Consider the following 23,425-nt stretch of genomic DNA (forward strand, 5'->3'; position numbering starts at 1 on the left):
ATATCATAGCCAGTCGATCACCAGATATCGTCATTGACACAGAAACTCGCATGGACTCTAAATTCTTTAGTGCTGAACTATTACCACCAAATATTCCACCAGAACATCGATATCAGACATTTCGGAAAGATAGGAGAGAACTTGTTAATAAAGGAGGCGGTGGGGTCATGATTATGGTACGTCCAGAATTACCTGCTGAAGAATGCTTGGACTTAGATGCAGAGTGTGAAATTAAATGGATTAAAGTGAAAGTCTCAAATTCAGAAAACATATTATTTGGAGCATTCTACAGAGAACCGAAATGACCCATAGATACCCTAGATGAATTGAAAAACTCTTTAAGTAAGATAAGTGTAAATCAAACTTATAGAAACATGAAAGTGTTCTTAGGGGGTGACTTTAATTTAGGTGACATAGACTGGGAGATGGGATGTGTACCCGCAGGCAGTAGAGATAAACAACATTGTGTGATAAGTTGCTAGACATTTCTAAGAATTCTTGCTTGGAACAGATAAATACCTTACCAACACGACAAGATAGACACTACATAGGAATACATACTCAATGATCATTAAATATTCTATATTAAAGGCAGTTTACCTCCGTACACCTTTACAAATGCTTTTCGATTATGAATCGAAAAAATAAGTAAAAACAACTAATTCTCATGTGTTTCTATGACATATAATCTGCCAGTAACTAAGTTTCAAAGCCTTCTTAAAAGTGATAATTTCCTAATATCTGAAAACTTTTTCTTTTGTTGTCATACAACCTGGATGTCAGTGCCTTTTAATATAATTTAGTCCAAAAGGAGAACAATTTTGTCAAAATAGACTGAACTGCTGATATGTTTAATTTATGCAAACTAGCATCATGATCCCAAAACTTTCTATGAAGTTTCAACAGAACACATAGAGGTATCAAAATTATTGAAGAAAATGTAAATTTTAGGCATAACATTATCAAATTTTATGCATATTTTCCAACTGCAAAATGGGAAATGATTTTATCAAGCAAAAGTTAAGAGCTATGGGACTTTGTACATGAACTTGCTTCATGATCCTTATAGCTTGTTAGAAGTTTCAAAATAATATTTGAATATTTGTTTTGGTTCCAGAAATATCCAACGAAAAAACAATTCAGGAAGGGACAGGATAGACAGAAAGTAATTCCTTGAAACAGTCCCCAAAAACAAAGTTTAATTGGATTATACAATGATAATACCTCAAGCAGTTTTGCCAAGAATTTGATTCCTTCATCTGTAAGGTTATTGTAGCGAAGGTCTAAACTGGTCACAAACACATTGTTTTGTAGAAGCTTGTACAGAACTTCACAATCTTTGTCCTCCAGGCGCTTGTCAGTCAGAAGCTTGTTGTTTCCCGCCAAATACAAATGCATGGTGTCTTTGATTTCACTAGAATTGAAAATCAGAGACATACAAATTCAAGACCTGATTACTGCATTGAGAAAAAAAGAACAGAAAAGTAGTTCTGTTTAAACGTACACTTACTATAAGGCACTATGGCAAATTCTACTATAAAACTTTCAACCCCTAGCAAACAAAAGTTTGGATACCATTGGGCAGTCACACTACATCACATGTTATAGAAGTGATTTTATGACCTACACCTTTGTCAAAAAAAAGCTTAAATACTTTTTTGTTAAACTCTGTATTCAAAAATTGTACAATACTACTAATCATTCATTTTCAGAATTATTCTGACAAGCATCTATTCCTTCAAAATTTGTATCCATACGATTGACTGATAGCGAAGGGTCATACAGGTAACAGCGATTAAATCTTGTAAAAAATGTGAAACTCTAACAGCCCAATTACAAGAGCCTTTTAGAGATAGACCCTAAAATTTTCAATGATAATAATACATAAAATAAAATCTAGAAATTGATTTCCAAGTCCTTGAAATAACCAAAAATGATTTCACAAATGTGAAGTTTATGATAGTTTTGTTAATATCAATAACAGAAGTTTTAATATTTAATTTAAAGTTGTGATCCACAAAGAATGACAACTCTTGCCTTGGGCTAGTACTTATAAGCAGAGATATCTATTAGTTTACTTCCCTTGCAATTACACAATTGAGTGGAAAATGAAAACTGTTTTAGACACAATATCATACTTTTTTGCACAACAAAAACATATAGGATTTATTCATTTGTGTTTGATTTACCCCTCAAAACATGGTTCCTATGATTTTGTCAACTTACTTATGGTAAAAAATTAACTTTTAACAAGCCAATAATAAAATGAAGTAACAGTAAGTAAATAATAGCGCAGATAATACAGTTTTGCTTGTATCAAAATGTCACAATAGAAGCACTTTTGTAATACAGAACACCTGGTAGGATTAGTAAAGGTGCAATTATATTGATCTCTATTTCCTATGCCTAAGCCTTTTACAAAGTACCCTCTCAAAGAACAATTCTCACTGAGTGTTTTTTCACTCTACCGTCTTCACTGCCTAATTAACTCACCCTGTAACACTTGACTAATTACAGCAGTCAGCTCAGTGATCCTACTTTATTGACCACTTGCTTACTTCCTGAATTGAAGTTTGGTCTAATTTCAACCCATTTAATGAAAAGATTCTGTTTTTTTGGATTCAAAAACAGGTAATAATTCCAACAAAATGCATGTAACAGGTATTGTTCTTGGTCTACTTACTAATTTTATGATAATAAAGAAGTGTGCAAAGTTTTAAAGCTTAGTATAATTGAGAAACAGTGGACCAAAACAAAAATCTTAACCGATGCAATGATTAAATGATGACAATATTTTTTTTTTCAAATATCAGACAAGCTAAATAAAGATGGCATGTGATTGGTTGAAAAAAGTATGGCATGTGACTGGTTGAAAACGTAAGGTAACAGTTCATTTGATAAGAAGTCTTTAAAGCCCGTGTGCTGGTACCAGCACTCAATATGACAATTTTATTAATTTCCAAAAATAAAACAGTGATATCGTTTCATTTTAACAGTTGCCAAGTATCAACCATTTATGAATTAATGGCAACCTGTGAGTAAATTTATTACAATGGTTACTAACATTACTCTCTTTCTAAAGTTAAAATATGATATTAAAATATCTGACACATTAAATAATTCAAAATAATATCTTAAAACCAGTTTGAAATGCGCAAATTAAATTAATCATGGGTAAATATCTCAAAAACAAGCGCATATACATTTTATTTCACCATTCATAGGATATATGTTTATTTACGATTTTGAGAAGTTTCATTTGAATCTACATCGTAGAAAAGTTATTGTTCATGGAAATTTGATGAAATTTGTGATTTTTCCACCGATTACCATTATAAAAACTTGTGAGAGGTCCAAATTTTACAGATCAGTCTAGCAAAATATCAAGTACAAGACTCTTATCTTTTTTATTCCCTGAATTATATTCCGAAGATATGAAAAATCAGGGTTTTAATCAAAGGCTACATTGTAGAAAAAAATTTGATCCAGACGTGCTGAACTACCTTAACTACATGTACAAGACAAACGTTGCTACATAAATAAAGACAATAACTTATACCTGTCATGCAATTTCCAAAGAGTTATGGTTCTTGGTCTACTTATTCACATAATAATGATAATAAAGTGTGCAAAGTTGATGAGGATTTGTTGTTTAGTGAAAAAGGTTTCAGCAGCCTTGTCTGTCATAGGCTCAAGTTATATTGGGGTTATCACACTCTGCCATACTATAATTAAAGTCAAGTGAATGTACTCAATTGTTCCTTTTTTTAAGATAAAGCTGTTATTAGATGATTATAGAAATTATGCACCATCCAAGCACTTCCTCCAAAATCAACAGTGATTTTTTTTTAATTTTCAAAACAACATGTGGCTTTCTGATGTGAAAAGTCAGCAGAAAAAGTCATCAAAACGGAGAATATCCAAATTCACTGCATTTGAACTGAAAGACAAATCAATTGTTCAGTACAGATATACAAAAAAAATGATAATTTTGCACCTTGGCATTATTGTATTTTCAGAAATTTAACGTCCAACAAATTTAAACAGATATGCTGGTGGTAATTCTAAGTGCTGTATGGGGTACCTTGGTTCTTTGTTTAATATAGATATTAGATTTTAAGAATGCGTGTCATGAAATAATTTCTTTAAGATTTTAGAGGGAAAATACCGGTATGAATTTCTTTTGGAGAAAATAAACCATTTTTAGGGGAAATAACAGTCCTTTGCAAGTTGAAAAAACCTTTATCAAGCTGTAAAAAAATCACTGATCAAAGAAAAATAATCTTAAGTGTATCAGTTCCATGAAGATCAGGTAAAAATGTGGCATGTGTTTTTTAGTTTTAACGTTTGCCTCAGTGGCCTGGATTTTGACCTAAGATAAGCCAGTTTCAAAAATACCAAGATTTTATAAAGATTAACATACAGACCAAGTTCACAAAGATCAAGTAGAGAATTTGGCCTCTAGAGTGTTAACATAGTTTTTCTACTATTTGACCTAGTGACCTAGTTTTTGTCCAAAAGATGGCCCAGTATCTAGTCTCATCTAAGATTTTACTGGGGCCAATCTTAGACTGTACCAAAATTGTAACCATTAGACTGTTAACAATAAATTTGTTAATGACGAATGATGACAGACACCGGGCAATCACAATAGCTCAACTGAGAACTTTGTGCACAGAAGAGTTAAAAAGGATATTTAAACAGTCCATTTTATCATGGCACAGCTCATATTTCTGGTTGTCTAGCACTTACCCTTTCTGTTTCCTCCTGTTAGCAAAGTGACATGCAGTGTAATTGGAAGAGCATCACAACATCAAAGCAGGCAAGGGGATGTAAAAATATATAAACAATGTGAACGTTATATATAGTGAATGTTAAGCTATTTCAAGTGACGGGAAAGGAAAATTCCAATCTGTGAAATGTCCAAAATACTATTCTGTATAATAACCTGTAACAAAGCATGAAATGAGCCGCGCCATGGAAAAACCAACATAGTGGCTTTGCGACCAGCATGGATCCAGACCAGCCTGCGCATCCGCGCAGTCTGGTCAGGATCCATGCTGTTCGCTTTCAAAGCCTATTGGAATTAGAGAAACCGTTGGCAAACAGCATGGATCCTGACCAGAGTGTGCGGATGCGCAGGCTGGTCTGGATCCATGCTGGTCGCAAAGCCACTATGTTGGCTTTCTCATGGCACGGCTCAAATGACCAGTGTTTTGTAATATGACAGTAACTTTTTGCTTTAAATTGGAGAAACAAAAGCATATTATTTTTGATTGGAATTTTCCTTCAATCTCTATTATTTATATTCAAGACAGTCCCCATGACAAAATCTTCTGTGCTAAAGTGTATTTTACTCATGAGAGATCTTATGGAAAGAGCATTCTGCAAAGTATTTAGCACCAAGGACAGGGTTTTTTTTCGGCCGTTTTTATAGCCGTTTTTCGGCTATATTTCCAATGCCAAAAAGTATATATTTTTCCCAAAATTAGTGCTAAAATTCCCAATCTACATTCTAAAACAAGTGCACCGCCCTGCGGGTGCTGACGATCATCTGATTTTTTTTGTGTAATAGAAATATTGTCCTACCCATGATTTTCTAAGTCTAAAAAGGGCCATCATTCTTGCAAAAAGCAGGATAGAGTTATGTTTCTTGATGTTCAGTGTCCACTTATGATGGTGAAAAACTGCTGCAAGTTTTAAAGCAATAGCTTTGATAGTTTATGAGAAAAGTTGACTTAAAAATAATACTCAACCAAGAAAATGATTTTCTAAGTCCAAAAGGGGCAATAATTATTGCAAAAAGCAGGATGGAGTTATGTTGCTTGCTGTACAGGGTAAGCTTATGATGGTCAACAAGTGTTGCAAGTTTCAAAGCAATAGCTTTGATAGTTTAAGAGAAAAAGTTGACCTAAACATAAAACTTAACCAAGAAATCTGATATTTTCTAAGTCCAAAAGGGGCAATAAATCTTGCAAAAAGCAAGATGGAGTTATGTTTCTTGATGTACAGGGTCTGCTTATGATGGTGAACAAGTATTCCAAGTTTCAAAGCAATAGTTTTGATAGTTTAGGAGAAAAGTTGACCTTAACATAAAACTTAACCAAGAAATCTGATATTTTCTAAGTACAAAAGGGGCCATAAATCTTGCAAAAAGAAGGATGGAGTTATGTTTCTTGCTATACAGGGTCAGCTTATGATGGTGAACAAGTATTCCAAGTTTCAAAGCAATAGCTTTGATAGTTTAGGAGAAAAGCTGACCTAAACATAAAACTTAACCAGGCAACGCCGACGCAGACGCCGACGCTGACAACCGCTCAAGTGATGACAATAACTCATCATTTTTTTTCAAATAATCAGATGAGCTAAAAACTTTCCATCAAAATTGCACAAACATTGACCAAATTATGGGCAATTTTGTAATGGCAGTATGTTAAAGAGGTTGTACAATGTGAAACAAGTGTATAAGAGTGCATAAACACATCTTTACTATATCCTATGGGACTAAACATTTCCCAATTTGGAACATTTATGCGTCAAAATTCCCAATTTTGGGGGTATAGGCTATGTTCCCAAATTAGATAGAAAAAACCCTAAAGGAGATTTGTCATGAAGATTTAATGAATACTAAAAACTTCAAACAACCTGAACTGTCCTCAGACCTAAACCTTACATAAAATATGACCAAAAACTAAACCTAAACCTTACATAAAATATGACCAAAAACTAAACCTAAACCTTACATAAAATATGACCAAAAACTAAACTTTGTAACAGTTTCTAATATTTTTGTTAATAAAACAAGAGAAAATGTAAATAACTGGGAATCATTTTTTATCACCAGTTTTCGAATAAGTCTATATAGATGGATACCGGACCATTTAAAAAATGCAAAACTTTTGACAATTATTCTGTCATTGAAAATATTTAACCCTTACCCTGCTATATTTCTATATAGCTAATGGACTGATCCATCTTTCAATTTGGACAGTACCACTTATTATTCAAAGGGGTTTTCACTGAAAATTTACTGACTGAATAGCGAACAGTGCAGACCATGATCAGACTGCACGGATGTGCAGGCTGATCTTGGTCTGCACTGGTCGCAAAGGCAGAATCATCTGCCGCCAGCAGGCTAAGGGTTAAGATATTGTTTCTGATAAAAAGAAATCATCTTAACCTGTTATGTATACAATGTAACTTTAACTGTTCAATTTTGGAATCATTCATGTGAAAAAAACAAACTCATGTTTTCCAAGTTAAAATAAATTTGATCGAATGTATGAGGTCAGTAATGTGGTAGTCCTCTTCTCCACTGGCTCTCAGTCATAAACTAGAACTGTCACAGGAGTGATGAATACCCCCACAATACGGTCTTGTCACAGAAGAATGGCAACCATAAGAAAGACATGGCCACAAAAAGGTGCAATTTAAATTGAACTTGGCCTGTATTTTATGATGTTACACCTGTGTACCAAAAACATTTAAATCTGTCAAGAACTGTCACTGGAGTGTTTAATGACTCCAATGGTGGATGAATATTGCACAATAGCCTGAGTCTGTGTTAAAAAATATCAAATAATAAGAGAGGTACAGATAAAGTATATCAAAACAATTTATAAGTATAATTCTAAGCAAAAAGGGGGCAGAATTCAGGAAATATTGGTGCAAGAGTTATGCAACTTGTGTCATAAGATGTGTGATGATGTGGAACAACTACTTCAAGTTTGAAACAAATGCATTTCATAATAACTGAGATATAGTAAAAATGCGTCAAAATTAACTTTAAATTCTAAGTAAAAGGGGGCATAAGTCATGAAAAATTGGTGTCAGTTATGCACATTGTGTCATATGATGTGGGTGATAAGATGGAACATCTATTTTAACTTTGAATCAAATCCATTTGGTAATAACTGAGATAAAGATTTCGCGACGGGATGGGACGGGACAAAACTGACTCCTATATAGCCGCCCCCCCAAACATGTTTGGTGGGGGTATAAGAACATTTTTAATTGGAATATGCAGACATGGGTTTTCTCTTAGGCAAAGAATTTATGATGCTAAAAGAAACTTCTGAAATACCACAGGTCTGGGAGGGAGGGGCCTCCATTAAGGTCACTGACTTCAAATCACTTGCCCCTCACCAATGTAGGTTTAAGTCTCACTTGGGACACTGAACTCTTCATGTGAGGAAGCCATCCATCTGGCTTATAGAAGGTTGGTGGTTCTACCCAGGTGCCCACTCATGATGAAATAATGCATGGAGGGGCACCTGGTGTCTTCCTCCACCACTAAAGCTGAAAAGTCACCGTATCACCTATAATTTATTGGTGTGATGTTAAACCTAACAAAAACAAAACAAGAGGACCATGATGGTCCTGAATCGCTCACCTGTCCCAACATGACCCAGTTTTGAACTGAGTATGACGTCGTTTTTTTATCTATTATTTGACATAGTGACCTAGTTTTTGAGCTCATGTGACCCAGTTTTGAACTTGGCCTAGATATCATAAAGATGAACATTCAGACCAACCTTCATACAGATCCCATGAAAAATATGGCCTCCAGAGAGGTCACAAGGTTTTTTCATTATTTGACCTACTGACCTAGTTATTAATACCATGTGACCCAATTTCAAACTTGACCTAGATATCATCAAGGTGAACATTCTGACCAATTTTCATGAAGATCCATTCAAAAGTATGGCCTCTAGACAGGTCACAAGGTTTTTCTATTTTTAGACCTAATGACCTAGTTTTTGACCGCAGCTGACTCAGTTTCAAACCTGACCTAGATATCATCAAGATGAACATTCAGACCAACTTTCATACAGATCCCATGAAAAATATGGCCTCTAGAGAGGTCACAAGGTTTTTCTATTATTTGACCTACTGACCTAGTTTTTGAAGGCACATGACCCAGTTTCAAACTTGACCTAGATATCATCAAGGTGAACATTCAGACCAATTTTCATGAAAATCTTGTGAAAAATATGGCCTCTAGAGAGGTCACAAGGTTTTTCTATTTTTAGACCTACTGACCTAGTTTTTAATCACAGTTGACCCAGTTTCGAACTTGGCCTAGATATCATCAAGGTGAACATTCAGACCCCATGAAAAATATGGCCTCTAGAGAGGTCACAAGGTTTTTTTATTATTTGACCTACTGACCTAGTTATTGATGGCACGTGACCCAGTTTCGAACCTGACCTAGATATCATCAAGATGAACATTCTGACCAACTTTCATGAAGATCCATTCAGAAGTATGACCTCTAGAGAGGTCACAAGGTTTTTCTATTTTTAGACCTAATGACCTAGTTTTTGACCGCAGCTGACCCAGTTTCGAACTTGATCTAGATATCATCAAGATGAACATTCAGACCAACTTTCATACAGATCCCATGAAAAATATGGCCTCTAGAGAGGTCACAAGGTTTTTCTATTATCTGACCTACTGACCTAGTTTTTGATGGCACGTGACCCAGTTTCAAACTTGACCTAGATATCATCAAGGTAAACATTCTGACCAATTTTCATGAAGATCTTGTGAAAAATATGGCCTCTAGAGAGGTCACAAGGTTTTTCTATTTTTAGACCTACTGACCTAGTTTTTGACCGCACATGACCCAGTTTCGAACCTGACCTAGATATCATCAAGATGAACATTCTGACCAACTTTCATAAAGATCCCATGAAAAATGTGACCTCTAGAGAGGTCACAAGCAAAAGTTTACGCACGGACGGACGGACGGACGGACAACGGACGCTGCGCGATCACAAAAGCTCACACTGTCACTTTGTGACATGTGAGCTAAAAAGACACAGGTCTGGTTATGTTTTGGTCATTGTTCTGAAGTGACAATTCAGATTGTTTACACATATTTAAATCTATAATATGAAATAAACACAATTTAAGGTGAACTACAACATCTGGCATATAATTTTAGTACATAGAAGATTAGATTAAATGTGATTTTCTCTGCATGTACACAAGTGACCCTTCTAACTTAGCCATGAAAATTTTCAACAAATATACCTAGCAAATAGCTTAAACAATATAACACAAACAGTTTGCTACTTCACTAGTACTATACTATATACTTGCGGAATTCCCAAGTTTTACATATAATCGAAATTCATAAGATGACTACATGTATTACTAAAGCCTTCTGCAAATTGTCTGTTTCTGGTCTTAGTTATAAAACTATAAATGGATTTCACTGACTGACACTTTACACACAGGCAGCAAATCTTCAACAGCAACTATAGCGTGACAGTCAGTCATTCGAAGTAGGCCTCTAGGTATTGTGTCAACAGCAAAGTAAAAAGAATGTTCAGCATATCGAAAGGAAAGGATGCATGTATGAATTCAACAGAAAATGTTCCTCTTATTTTCTTCATTTTCCACATTCATAATTATGTTTAAATCAATTAGAAATTTTCCTTTCCAAAAACTGAAATCAAACAGGCTGTTTGCCTTAGTCCAACAGCATATCTACTGTATTTGTACATGTTCCTACTGACATGATTTAAGTTGTCAATCATACATAACAAGTAACAAGCTATTTTAGTTTTCATATACTAGTAATACTTAACATACCAGTACAGATGTTTTATAAATTAGATAGATAAAAGGACGGTCAGTCACATTTGTGGCCTAAAATGCATTCATGAATAATTTTGGAGGTAAATATATATGAGCCGTGCCATGACAAAACCAACATAGTGGCTTTGCGACCAGCATGGATCCAGACCAGCCTGCCTATCCGCGCAGTCTGGTCAGGATCCATGCTGTTCGCTTTCAAAGACTATTGCAATTAGAGAAACTGTTAGCGAACAGCATGGATCCTGACCAGACTGCGCGGATGCGCAGGCTGGTCTGGATCCATGCTGGTCGCAAAGCCACTATGTTGGTTTTCCCATGGCACGGCTCATATAAAGGCCAAAAATACCATACATAACTGTACATAGATGCAGAATTTACCTAAATCATGAGGCTAACAGTTGTTGAACCACACTATAAGACAAGATATGATTTTATTTTTTATTTCTTATTGTATTTTATTTATCAAAAAACATAAAAGGGAGGTAATATCTAGTGGCAAATTAATTTTTTTCTTAACTGAGATGTTTGTTTTGACTATCAGCTGCAAATGTTGAAAGACTGATAATATGAACATGACTGACTGCCCATAAGTTAAACAGTGAATGTTAGAACATAAACTTCAATGTCATGGAAGGACTGATTTTTAATTTGCTTACAAAACTGTATCCTCTTTTTCCTTCTCAAACATTGTCACAAAGTATGGATTAGGATCAATACCAAGTTCTTTGCACACAGCATCGTAACGGAATGCAGTAGAATGGATATCTGACATCGTTCTTTATACCTACAAAAACAATAGGAAAGGTATATGTTTTTGACAATAGCATGACAAAATGCCTCTTCTATGTTCATGCTGGTATTTCACATAGGTTTGAATTTGAATAATGAGTGTATGATTTTACAAAGGTGGACAGGCTAGGTGGGTAAGAGGGTAGACTAGCCACTAGACTGATAATAAAGAATTTGTCACAAAATTTAAGCCTTTGTAATTTTTCTTTTATTCTGTTGAATAGTGACAAATGCCAGTCTCTTTTAGATATTTTCTTAGAGAACTAATTGTAATATTATCATGATATAGGACATAGGATATAGACTGGCTACATTCACAAATTTAAAACAGGTATATACTAAAAATATCATAGTCTAGGAGCTAGTCTAGCATGAGGGATACTAAGTAAGAAACAATAATAGCTAGCATAAAAAGAGGTGAGAAGAAAAAAGGTAAAACATGTATTTTACCCCTTACAGAAGCAAGCCTCTGTGGCGTACATGCTGCGTATTTGCTGTGTATATGCCGCGAATACAGTAGTATGCCAGAGGAGTACATTTTACATACACCGCATGCCGCGTACATGCCGCGTACTATTTCGACGAGTACACAGCATGTACACAGGAGGTCACTAGTACACTTCAAGTACGCAGCACAGACTCTGAAAATTTAAGGAGTACACTGCATGTACGCAGGAGGGACTTGTACAAGAAAATAGTACACTGCATGTACACCGCAGATACTTTGAAATTTGTGCAGTACACTTCATATACGCGGGAAAGACTTGTATAATTTCTTTTGGCATTTATACTTAGTTTTTTTTTTTATAAGTTAAAGTCTGAAGTAAACTTCATATACGCGGGAGGGACTTCATGCAGGAAGGATTTGTACATTTTTTTTTTTTTTTGGAAGCAAGAACTTGATTTCCAAGTAACTTTTATCTTAATAGCATAGAATAGTTCAGATTACCGGTATTCTGAACAATAAAAATTTGCCAAACTATTTGCAATGTTCATTTGTGAAGCTTACATCTTAGTGATTTCTGAGCTGCACCTTGCATGCAGTGTAAAAATATATTCTTTTTCATTTTGAATTAATCCTGGAGCTTTCTAACTTGGATAATTGAAAAGCCTTATTTGAACTTCGTTGCATTACATTTTGTAATACATGAAATAATTACCAAGATAATGCCTCAACAGCGCCCAAATGAGAAGAATTAATAGCTCTCACTGTTATTTGAATACTCTTAAGCAAAACACCACTCTATCATGTTTTATAAAGGCTTTAATGCTCATTATGTTAACTCATTAAGGCCTCACCAAATTAAAAAGTTGTTAATCGGATTTGCCGCTCGTATATTTTCAGAACGTTTTTGGCTAATTGCGCTCGCCCCATTGGAAAAAATCAATCCAAAATTTTTTGGTGCGCTACTTTTTACGGACGTAAAAGTGTATAAATGCTTATATAATTCCAGTCCTAGATTGTTCTCAGATGGATTTTAATCAAAATAAATACATACTACGCACACATCGTCTGAAATAAATCATAACACTTATATTTAGTTGCATTAAAGTTGTTTCCCCTTGATGCAGTTACGCCATTTTCTTCAAATGTTTACCAAATTACATGCTACAAAAATTGATTTATTTCATTGAAAAGTGGATGGAGAAAAGCATACTAATATATTTGATAACATCAATCTACATTATTTTGGTAAGGGTAAATACTTATTGATGCATGTCACTTATCTTTTTTCTGTTTTTTTCTGTCCAAATGATCAGCATTTGCATACGAAAGTTGGTGGGGTAAGGAATTTACATTATCACAGCAGTTTCGCCACAAGAGTACACAGCATGTATGCAGCAGGAGTACACAGCATGTACGCCGCAGGACTCGGGCCAGGAGTACACAGTATGTACGCCGCAGGAGTACACAGCATGTACGCCGCAGGAGTACACAGCATGTACGCCGCAGGGGTAGTACACCGCAGGCTCATTTGCATGTGAAAAGTGTATGTGCCGCGTACATGCTGCGTACTATTTCTCGCATACTAAATTCCTCCAGCGTACATCCTGTGTACTATGTAGTCCACAGCATGTACGCAGCAAGTAGTACGCGGCAGAGCTCATTTGCATGTCAAAAGTGTACTACAAACGTACTATCGGTGTATGTGCGGTGTATATCCTGCGTACTATTGATTTCAGTACACATCATGTACGCATCATATACGCTGTATGTACACAGCAAGAGTACGCAGCAGGCCTTTTTCTTCTGTAAGGGACTTTCTGTTTTAAGTGTTTAACGTAGGTGTAACGATGGTACCAAAAGCTGATATCCCTCTCTCTACAGGCAGTTAATTTACGAAAAGGCTGAAAATTCTGGGAATCAAACCCGGGACCTGTCACACCTAAGGCAGACAGTGTACCATGTGGCTACGCTGCTACAAAAAGTATTTCTCTAACAAATCTGCATATGAAACTAGATTATTTTTGCAGCTTTTTTCATAAATGTACTGATTCAGCTAATATGTGCCGGCTTTAGAAATTTCAAGTATCACTGTCAAGTCTCTGTATATCATCATTTCACAGTTCATATATTTAAGCTTAAATGGGCAATTTGACCTCCGCCTGCTTAAGGTATTACTTTTTTAACCGAAGCACTGAAGTTAATTTACTCTTAACCGTGCACTTCAAAAATTCTTTCTCACTTTTAACAGGGGTGTAAAATTCCACTACCCGACTAGCACTGGCAAGTTAAAGTCCGGCTAGGAATAGTGAAGCTTTCTTACTGAATACCTGACTGAATGGGCATGTCAGTAGACACTTTATATCCAATTGTACAACAATCATGATTAATAGGTGTGCATAACTTTGTCGCTTACAACAAGACTGTGATTCATTTGTCAGTTTTTTAGTTGTAATATCTACAGTAAATACACATAACCCAGTCCAGACATGAGTATATTTAATCGGCCTTGATGTTATTATTCGCCTCTTTATGTCTCGTACTGTGCCACATTTGATATCCACAATGACAGGTGGAATGACAAAAGAAATTTTAGTTGGGCTGATGAAAGAAATTTTACTGGGGTGAGTGCATGACACTTCACTACGGGTGAGTTTATTATACTGGCTACTATCATATGAGTCCTATAGGGAGAATGATGAAAAAATCAATTTTACACCCCTAAACAACTGTTGATATGATGTGTGCACCATATAATCAGTACTGATTGTGCAGAGTATTTTATAGATGTAACCAGATGTAGATGAAGCTGAGATGTAATGTCAAAATTATCACTCCAACCTGTAACAGAGGTGTTCTATAAAAAATGTAAACAGAGGGCACAATCCATATATATTCACAGGAACTGTTGCATTCTAGGATCGCGCACACCGAGACAATGCCGCTGTAACAGGATTGTTTTGACAAAAATTCATAAAGTGCCATTCAACCAAAGTAAGACTCTGTAAGTAACCGGTCTATATAAATACAACTGGATGTCACTTTTAATCATGTTTGATAAGGTAAATTGTCTATAAAAAAAAGCTGCATGTTTGATATAATATCAAATAAAACAAGAGCGCCGCCAAGCGGGGCAATATACGCCCAAAGGCTTACATCATAGGATGGGAGAACTTGACTGTTGAAGCCCCAAAGGACTGCATGGAACAACAAAAGGAAAACTTCAAAAAAAAAATCTAAGTCCACCAAAAAAATATTCAAAGTCTACAAAAAAATCCTTATCAGGTACAGGTATGTAAAAATACACCTTAAAATTGGAGGTACCATCCATGTTGTACCACAGAAAAGTGATCTCGGTTTTTCCCTACGGCCAATAATAAAAAAGTTTCAAAATAAGCTATTTATAGTAATATAAAAGGGAAGTAATTCAAAAAAAATTTATTGTAAGTACCAGGGCTCCGGAAATTTTGATAACTCAATCGGTCCGAAACGAAAATCCTGACATCGGCGCTACCCCACCCACCGCATTCCCAATATTACATATTTTGAAAAACGTGATAGAGTAAAGAAATAAGCATGTCATGCATTAAAACTGAGTTACCGGTCACCGCGTGTTTCCATACAATGAAGACAGTTATTCAGTGTTATGTGTGATCGTTACTTTGTTTAAATTTCGATGTTTTTCCGAGAAAATACTTGTAAGGATAAAAATTACTGAGGCATTGACACCGTGTGCGTAACTAGTCTAAAAGCCAACGCACGTGACCGGTACCGTATACACGGCAGATACTTTGTGATGTTTCCTCATTCTTTGACGGAATTCTATAAAATACAATGCGTCAAAGTGAATTACACGACACATATTCTCTGCTAAACAGTCTCAGTATTTTCTGAATACTCTGCCGCGGACTGAATGTGTACGTTATATGAACGCTGAGATCGAATTTCCCGCATGTATAGTACCAAAAGGTTACGCGTGTTGGCCACGGAAATTTCATTTCACTTATGTTGTACTTCAATAAGCAACTACATTTTATAAAGTTATATGTTCTCTTCTGATGTAAACAAAATTTCATTTTGAAACGTTTTTTAAAAGACCGATTTGATAAACAGCGCCACTCCGGTTTTCTTTATCATTCGTGTTTGCCAGTCCATTTTTTTCTTTTTCTTTTTTGCACAGTCAGGTTGCAAAGACGATTTTCTGCACTTGTTTCAACTGGAGCCCAAACAAATTAATCTTGTAATTTTTTCAAATCAAGTAATTATAAAAAATATTTTGATCGGTTTTCCGTGTGATGTCTCATTAAATCAAAGACCTATAATGTACAATTATAGCTCTTTGATTAAATGCAGTGACCATTTGTTTTTTACCGTGATCAAAGATAGCCTTTTGAAATAAACCATCCGTCGGATTCTAAATAAAAGAAGTGGATCCCCGTCGAAATGATTTGGATCCAGTCAGACATATTTGGACACCAGTCAAAAATGTTCAATACATTGCAGTCGGCTGTCTGCAAACATTAAGGAGGATGTGCCGCGCGAGCACTGATTGCGTCACGTGCTAATTACGGACCGATTATCAAGGTGACAATCAGACCGTTTGACACGTTTATTAATTATCTGAGGGTGCGACCAACAATTTCCTGCTTGGCAGTAGATGGTGTATTGCGATATCAGACCGAAATTTATACTTTTCTCCATTTTTACGGGACCGATATTTTTCGTTTTTTCACTTCATGAATCGGTCTGAAAAGTCAAAAATCGGTCCAAAACCGACAAACCGGCAAATTTCCGAAGCCCTGGTAAGTACAAAAAAAGAGATCTGCCAAATAAAAACAAGAGCACTGCAATGCAGAGCAATATACACAAAGCAAAGTGATATATGACCTTTGACCCTTAAGTGTGACCTTGACCTTGAAGCGAGTCATCCGAAACATGCGCTCTGCACGTCGTCTTGGTGTGGTGAACAATTGTGTCAAGTTTCTTTGAAATCCTTCAAGGGGTTCAAGAGTTACAGAGCGGACACGAAACAAACTGATATGACCTTTGACTCCTAAGTGTGACCTTGACCTTGAAGCGAGACATCCGGAACATGCACTCTGCACGTCGTCTGGGTGTGGTGAACATTTGTGTCAAGTTTCCTTGAAATCCTTCAAGGGGTTCAAGAGTTACAGAGTGGACACGAAATTGCTAACGGACAGACGGACGGACGGACACCAGCGTCATAACATAATACGTCCCTTCGGGCGTATAAAAAACAATGATTGAAATCATGTACAAGTAAAATCATGTATACATAGCATGTGAAATGATTCAGTTTTGTATATAATTGAACCTGATAAGAAATATATGTCATATATTATATGACATATTTCTGGTCAGATTTCAAATTATACAGACTCATCAGATAGCAGTATCTAAAATATTTTGTAACAGCAACATGTGAGATCTATATAACAGAATTTCAACATGAACTAGCTAGAATGCACTTTACCAGTACACACTTCTTGCTAGGATTTTAAAAAGCAGGCTGTGCTTGTTACAATCACTTAGATAAATTGTAACAATAATCTATTCAATAATCTATTCAATAAACAAAAAAAGAAGACAAACTGGGGTGTTGGGTAGTCCAAATAATAGGACATTTCGGGACAGCCTGATAATTTGATTGTCGCTGTCTGTCACGTCCAAACTTATTCTGCATATTTCTGTTAGGAAATTCCCAATTGAAATCCATCGGGAACATTTTCTTGTATATGTACAAAGTTTTTGTAAAGATTACATCTCTAAAAATGCATTTATGTTGATCTTAAAGCAAAAACTTGCCTCGCTGACATTTTATGAATGTATATTTTGTGTTTTGTTTCTGCAATTTAGTGAAATCAGCAGTCTGTTGTTTATTCAAACTGGTGTCAGCATAGATATCTCCTTACACCTCTCACATCATATTTTATTTGAAATTATTAATTGAATTCAACCCTTTTGAAGTTTCTACATGAATATTATTTTGTTTAAATTTATTAAAGAAAGTAAGTCTGACCATTATATTATGACTTTTTTGGATTGTTTAACGTCTTCGTTTTTCTAACAGTAAAATGCAGATATAGGTAAGGCTTAAAGGCACTGGTCTATAAAATATCAGATCATAAACTGATAAAATAAGTCATCCCGATAAGCCAAATGAGTATACGTCTAGTGTGTGGGGGTGGTAGACAAGATTACTTTCGCCGAGTGGCTGCTTTTTAATTTCTGACTTTTGCAGCCACCGCAGTTTGACCGTCACAATATAAAACAAACTGTATACGTCAGATTAGTCAACTAGACAGGTAGATAAGCTTACTGTCGCTGAGTGGCTGCTTTTTAATTTCTGACTTTGCAGCCACCACGACTTTAGTTTGAACGACACAATATAAAACTTCGACTACTAGTGGGGGTAGTAGTCTCAATGAGGATAATGAGAGAGAATTTATTGAAAGTGTGTACCGGTAAAGTGCAGGTGTCACTTTGAACCTCCTATCTGCCAGAGTAAAACAAAACAGTGCACAAGAATCACTGAGCTATCAGTGATTTTTTTTGCGCCGATTTGACTCCGAAATTCGGCATCTTCCCAATTGACAAAAATGGTCAAAATTCCCAAAAAATGCTTAAAAATTCCCGAAAACGAGATGATTTTTCCCAATTAGATTGATTTCTTGTGAAAGTTGAATAAAAACAATTATGCAAATAATCATAAAAATTCCGACTCTAATTATGGTTTATTCACAGAATTTAATTGCCAATTCGAGGCGCGTTGTTTACATAAAATCGGTTACGGCATAGTACGGCAGGGCCCTCGTTTGCCGATATTTGGGGCCGAAATTCGGCCCCATTCCCCCCTCGAAATAGTATGTTTTTTTCCCCACAAGTATAGAAAAATTCCCCCTCGAAAGAAAAAAAAAATCAAGAAAAAAATCGATACCCGATATAGTCTTAGGAGCCCGGGTCCGGGAGATTTTCAAAAGACGCTCAAAGGACCCGGCATGATAATTGCCTGTGCGTCACTCGGACCCGGAGACATTTTCCTTTGATAATCCTTCCTCTTAGTCATTTCCTAAAGTAAAACTGTGTCCACGATAAACACGTGTATTCAAAATAAACACTCGCGGTCATGCCCTCCTGCCTTTGATCTTCTGCTAAATTCCCGCCCTTTATCCTGTGGACATGCCACGCTGATTTTTCTTTATCAGCAAGTTACGTCACGGCGAGTGCACATAGGTAATGAGAATCAATGAAGTGTTAACATTAATTGATAAAGCGGTACCCGTATTGAGCCTGCATACTGTCAAAAAAGGCACCAATTATTAAATTATCGTAATTAAGAGACCAGCTGATTACCGAGCATGTGAAAAGTGTCCTGCAAGATTTCTTCATGCAAACTTTAAATTAGATCATTGTTTAATGATTGTACCTTAACTTCAACGAGAAAATCCACAAATTTAAATGAATTTGGAAAGTAAAAATAAGTTTAGAATGTCCATTCACGATTCTAATTACACCCGATGACATATGCAATTTTTCCAAAATTCACTAAAAAAACTTGACTTTCAATGCAATTTTTAATGAAAAGTAGCATCATTATTTGAGGAACTATCTCTGGTTTACCTTAGTGGACCAAGTAACTGGCAAAAAACAACATTTCAGACGACATTCCAAAAGTGTACAAGTATCCGGATAGTACGTTTTTGGATACATTTTTACAGAGTGTTTTAGCACTTTTCTGCTAACAAACAAAAATATTGAAGAAAAACCTCATCAAATTAAAATGAATTTTGATAAAAATTTATTTACAATATGAGATTATATGACCTGAAACAGAAATTGTTGTTATGCTGTAACATGTTCTTGGTTGTAGTAGCTATTAATTACGTAGTATTACTTTATAAGAAAATATAGTCAATTGTATTGATGTGTTGGGGCAGGACTCTTTGTATTTTGAAAAAGGACCCTTCTAAATTTTGACCCAAGGGTCCCGGGACTCTTGGGTTTTCAGGTCTAGTGGAACCCCAGGTTTTACTGATCCGTATAATACGCTCGTTTTTCAGTTCCCCGGATGCGTGTATGCAAAGTTACTTCCCTTTGAAAAAAAATGTTGCATAATGCACATCATACAGTAAAAAGATCACGGATGCAACTGGGGCGAAATGCGCAAAAATAGATTTGCTTTTTAAGCAGCATGCTCTCAAAAAACTACACTGCTGTTTCATTAGGGCCAGACATGCACAATCGGGTAGATACGATGAAGGGAAGCCCTGCTCCGGCTGCTGCTGAGACAATGTCCGTGGATACTGCTAGTGCTTCCGTTAATGACGACATGTGAACCTCGATTGGATGTCACCTAACTGATTTAATAAAAGAAAATAAAAGTTGCCTGTTTTCAATAGATTATGTTCTGTACAATACTTCAGATATATTCACATTAGTTTGATATCTGTAATACTCAACTGGCCTTAATTTAAGGGGTTATGATCAGATGTCGTATCTCCAGAATGAATTCCCCACTCCTTTGAAAACGACGCGAAATTCCCCTCCTTCAAGGGCCCCGGCCCCAATTCCCCAAAATGTAGAGAGGGCCCTGTACAGCATTTAGTATGACTTTCATCACGGTCGCTAAATGCTTTTTCATGCGTCAAAATGAGTCGGAAAAAAATTGTTAGAAATTACCTAAATTATCGAAAAATGCCGCATATTTTCAAATATTATAGTAAGAAAATAAAACTTAAACACGCCATCGGTACTCCGGACATTAGAACATCTTTTGATAAAGTTAAAGAGAAATCAAATTCAAATCAAACGTCAGAAAAGCAAAGTGATCTATCCAAGAAATCCGAGTCCCTACAAAATGACCCTCAGAAATTAACAGATTCAAGCTCATGGTGACCCTAAGCTATCTGAGCTATCAGATCCTGTGGCATCAGAAAATAACCTGTCTGTCCTGTCTGTTCAACCTCAGTGCTCTCAGCTGGATATAACCTTTTCCATCATATCATTATAAACTTTCCAAAATGATTTTTTTTATTAAGTTTTGTTAATTTTTCCCAATTTTGAAGTTAATCGCTCTAAAAATTCCCAATTTAAAAGGCATGGGCTGTTGCCAAAAAAAGTAAAAAAATCACTGGCTATACTCGGACAAATGAAAACTATCCGAAAAAGGGGATACTTTAGTAGCCATATCGAATTAATCAAGTATAATATACACCTATAATAACTGAAATATAAAGGTAAAATTTGAAATTGAAAAAAATCAAGCATACGCTTACTTTGTAATTAATTTTTACACAATTAAATCGCCAAAGGTCTGTAGAAAATCACTCTAAATATTCGCTAACGCACCTTGTTGCTACAACAATTTATGTTATCGCAATTTCCCGCGATATTTTGTCTTGTGTAAATCCCGTACGAAACGTACGGTTATATACAGGTTACACTATACCATTTCAGTTTCTTGTTTACTTCCTTTAAACAATAAAATATTTAGACCTCATTTTCAGTACCTTACAGCATGTCAATGAAATTAAAACCATATATGGTCATTTAGTATATCATGTCTTCTTATCAAAACTAGAAAAGTTTTGACACGTTATGTTACATATAAGAGAAATAATCTGTGCTGAAGAACTCCACCCTCTTAAAATGCTCTCATGAAAATAGCTGGTTAGCAACTACACGTATGTAGGCATTCTCTCAAAGAATAAAACTAATACCTGGAAGTTCACAATGGTCCATGGAAATGGTCTACATCTTGTGTCAATACAATAAGCAATAAAACTATGCCAAAAATATAACTGCCATATCCCCATAATTTTATAACTCATAGTCGGTTGTAAAAGCTCATCGGAGCTTATGTTTATATGTTGCTGTCTTGTCGACTCAAAATAAATCTTATCTTATCTTATCTTATCTTATCTTATCTTATCTTATCTTATCTTATCTTATCTTATCTTATCTTAACTTAACTTAATTTAACTTAACTTAACTTAACTTAACTTAACTTAACTTAACTTATTCCAGATTTCAGCATGGAACTAAATTTTGGACTACTTCACACATAACACTGAGTAGTCACTTCCTGTTTCGTGTAATCAGTCCTGCTGCATAATAAATAACGTCTGCTCAAACAGTGTTTTATATGATTTAATTGCAGAAAAACAGTAACTGTACAATATATGAGCTTTTGTGTCGACACTTTTACTGCTAGATGTCAGAGGAGACACTCGGTAGCAATAATTGACATAAATGAAGAAGTAATATGCCATATCATGAATTATATATAGTATATCGCCTCAATAGCTCAGTGTTATATAGAGTGTCCGTCTGGTGTTCGATCCCTAATCGCGTCATACAAAATACATGAAAAATGGCATTGGTAGCATTAAGTGGACGCACTGGCCGAGAGAGTTAAGACGTTTTGCTACGGAGGTGAAGGCCCCAGGTTCGGTTGCTGGCTACCCTCACTGCAGTGTATCCTTGGGCAAAGCACTTTGTTTAAGAAATCGACGGTAAATAAAATTTACATTTTAGCTCGTAATTTATGTTGAATATATACGTTAAATAAAGTTTATCCTTAAGTATGATCCCTGTAAGTAACTTTATATTTTATATTCATACTGCACAGTATAATGGAGTTCTTATTTGGCAAAGTGATCATTGAACAGAGATACTTTTATGGTTCAACTCTTGCATCCATCAAAAGCTATTTTATTTTTCATTTACACTTTATTTAAGATTGTTTTCTCCGGTTTCAGATTTATTCTTTTCTTCTTATTTTCGTATAAAATCAACAGTATCTTTAAAACTAATCAGTACTGAAACTATAACCGGGCAACGCTTTTTTAAAGCTAGGGATAAGATCGTCATGAAAAGAGAAGGTTCTCTTTTGCCCAAAAATGGCCTAAAATTGAAAGTCTCTAAATGCAGTAGAGAACACTAAACCCTTGTGCGGTCGTACTAAGCGCTGCTTAGACATGCAAAGCCATGCACATTTATACACACAAAGACACGCAAAGGCACACAAAGACAAAAAAGATAATAGGTAAGGGTAGATTTCTCGGAAGCACAGAGCACCAAAAACACAGCGCCAGAGCCACGCATTTACATAGTAGGCCCACAGCCGTGAAAAAGAAGCTGTAATGGAAAAATATTTCAGACGGGTTGCTTCAAACATCCAACAAGTACATATTAAATTATGCTAAATATTGATGGAGGGGAAGGAAATGGCAAGGGGCGAATTGGGGTCGGGGGTGGAGGAGGAATCCGAAGGGGAAAATTGAACAAGGACGAATATACAAGGGAATGCCATGTTCTTTAAAAACAGTCGCACTACAACGTAAACCACAATAGCGCAGACACTCATGTACCAAAGATAAACACACAACTACGATCAACTAAATAACATAGAAAAACGAACAAGCAACACATAAGAAAACAGTAGGGCACCGTTATAGACTCACAAGCATACAAACGCACCCACACACGTAGGAAAAACAATCAAGTACCGTCTTGGGATTCGGCTGCCAAAACAAAGGGGAGCCACGAAAACTTACTAAA

The 23,425-nt window shown here is 35.7% G+C and overlaps 1 protein-coding gene across 1 annotated transcript; it reads right to left on the reverse strand.

The window, feature by feature from the left end:
* Window positions 1-399: 399 nt before the first annotated feature.
* Window positions 400-21,253, reverse strand: LOC128548221 (leucine-rich repeat-containing protein 34-like). Its single transcript, XM_053522678.1, has 5 exons — window positions 21,212-21,253; window positions 11,265-11,392; window positions 4,753-4,767; window positions 1,225-1,414; window positions 400-543 (listed from the first exon to the last, which is right to left on the reverse strand). The coding sequence occupies exons 2-5, from the start codon at window positions 11,378-11,380 to the stop codon at window positions 400-402; spliced, it is 465 nt and encodes a 154-aa protein (XP_053378653.1). The 5' UTR covers window positions 11,381-11,392; window positions 21,212-21,253.
* Window positions 21,254-23,425: the final 2,172 nt, after the last annotated feature.

The sequence above is a fragment of the Mercenaria mercenaria genome, chromosome 14 (assembly GCF_021730395.1).
Source record: "Mercenaria mercenaria strain notata chromosome 14, MADL_Memer_1, whole genome shotgun sequence".
NCBI classification, from domain to species: Eukaryota; Metazoa; Mollusca; class Bivalvia; order Venerida; family Veneridae; genus Mercenaria; species Mercenaria mercenaria.

Coding starts and splice junctions, on each gene's coding strand:
- LOC128548221 (XM_053522678.1), bottom strand. CDS start 11,380: ATGTCAGATATCCATTCTACTGCATTCCGTTACGATGCTGTGTGCAAA. Junction 544..1,224: donor TCTTGGCAAAACTGCTTGAG/GTATTATCATTG, acceptor ATTCCTATGTAG/TGTCTATCTTGTCGTGTTGG.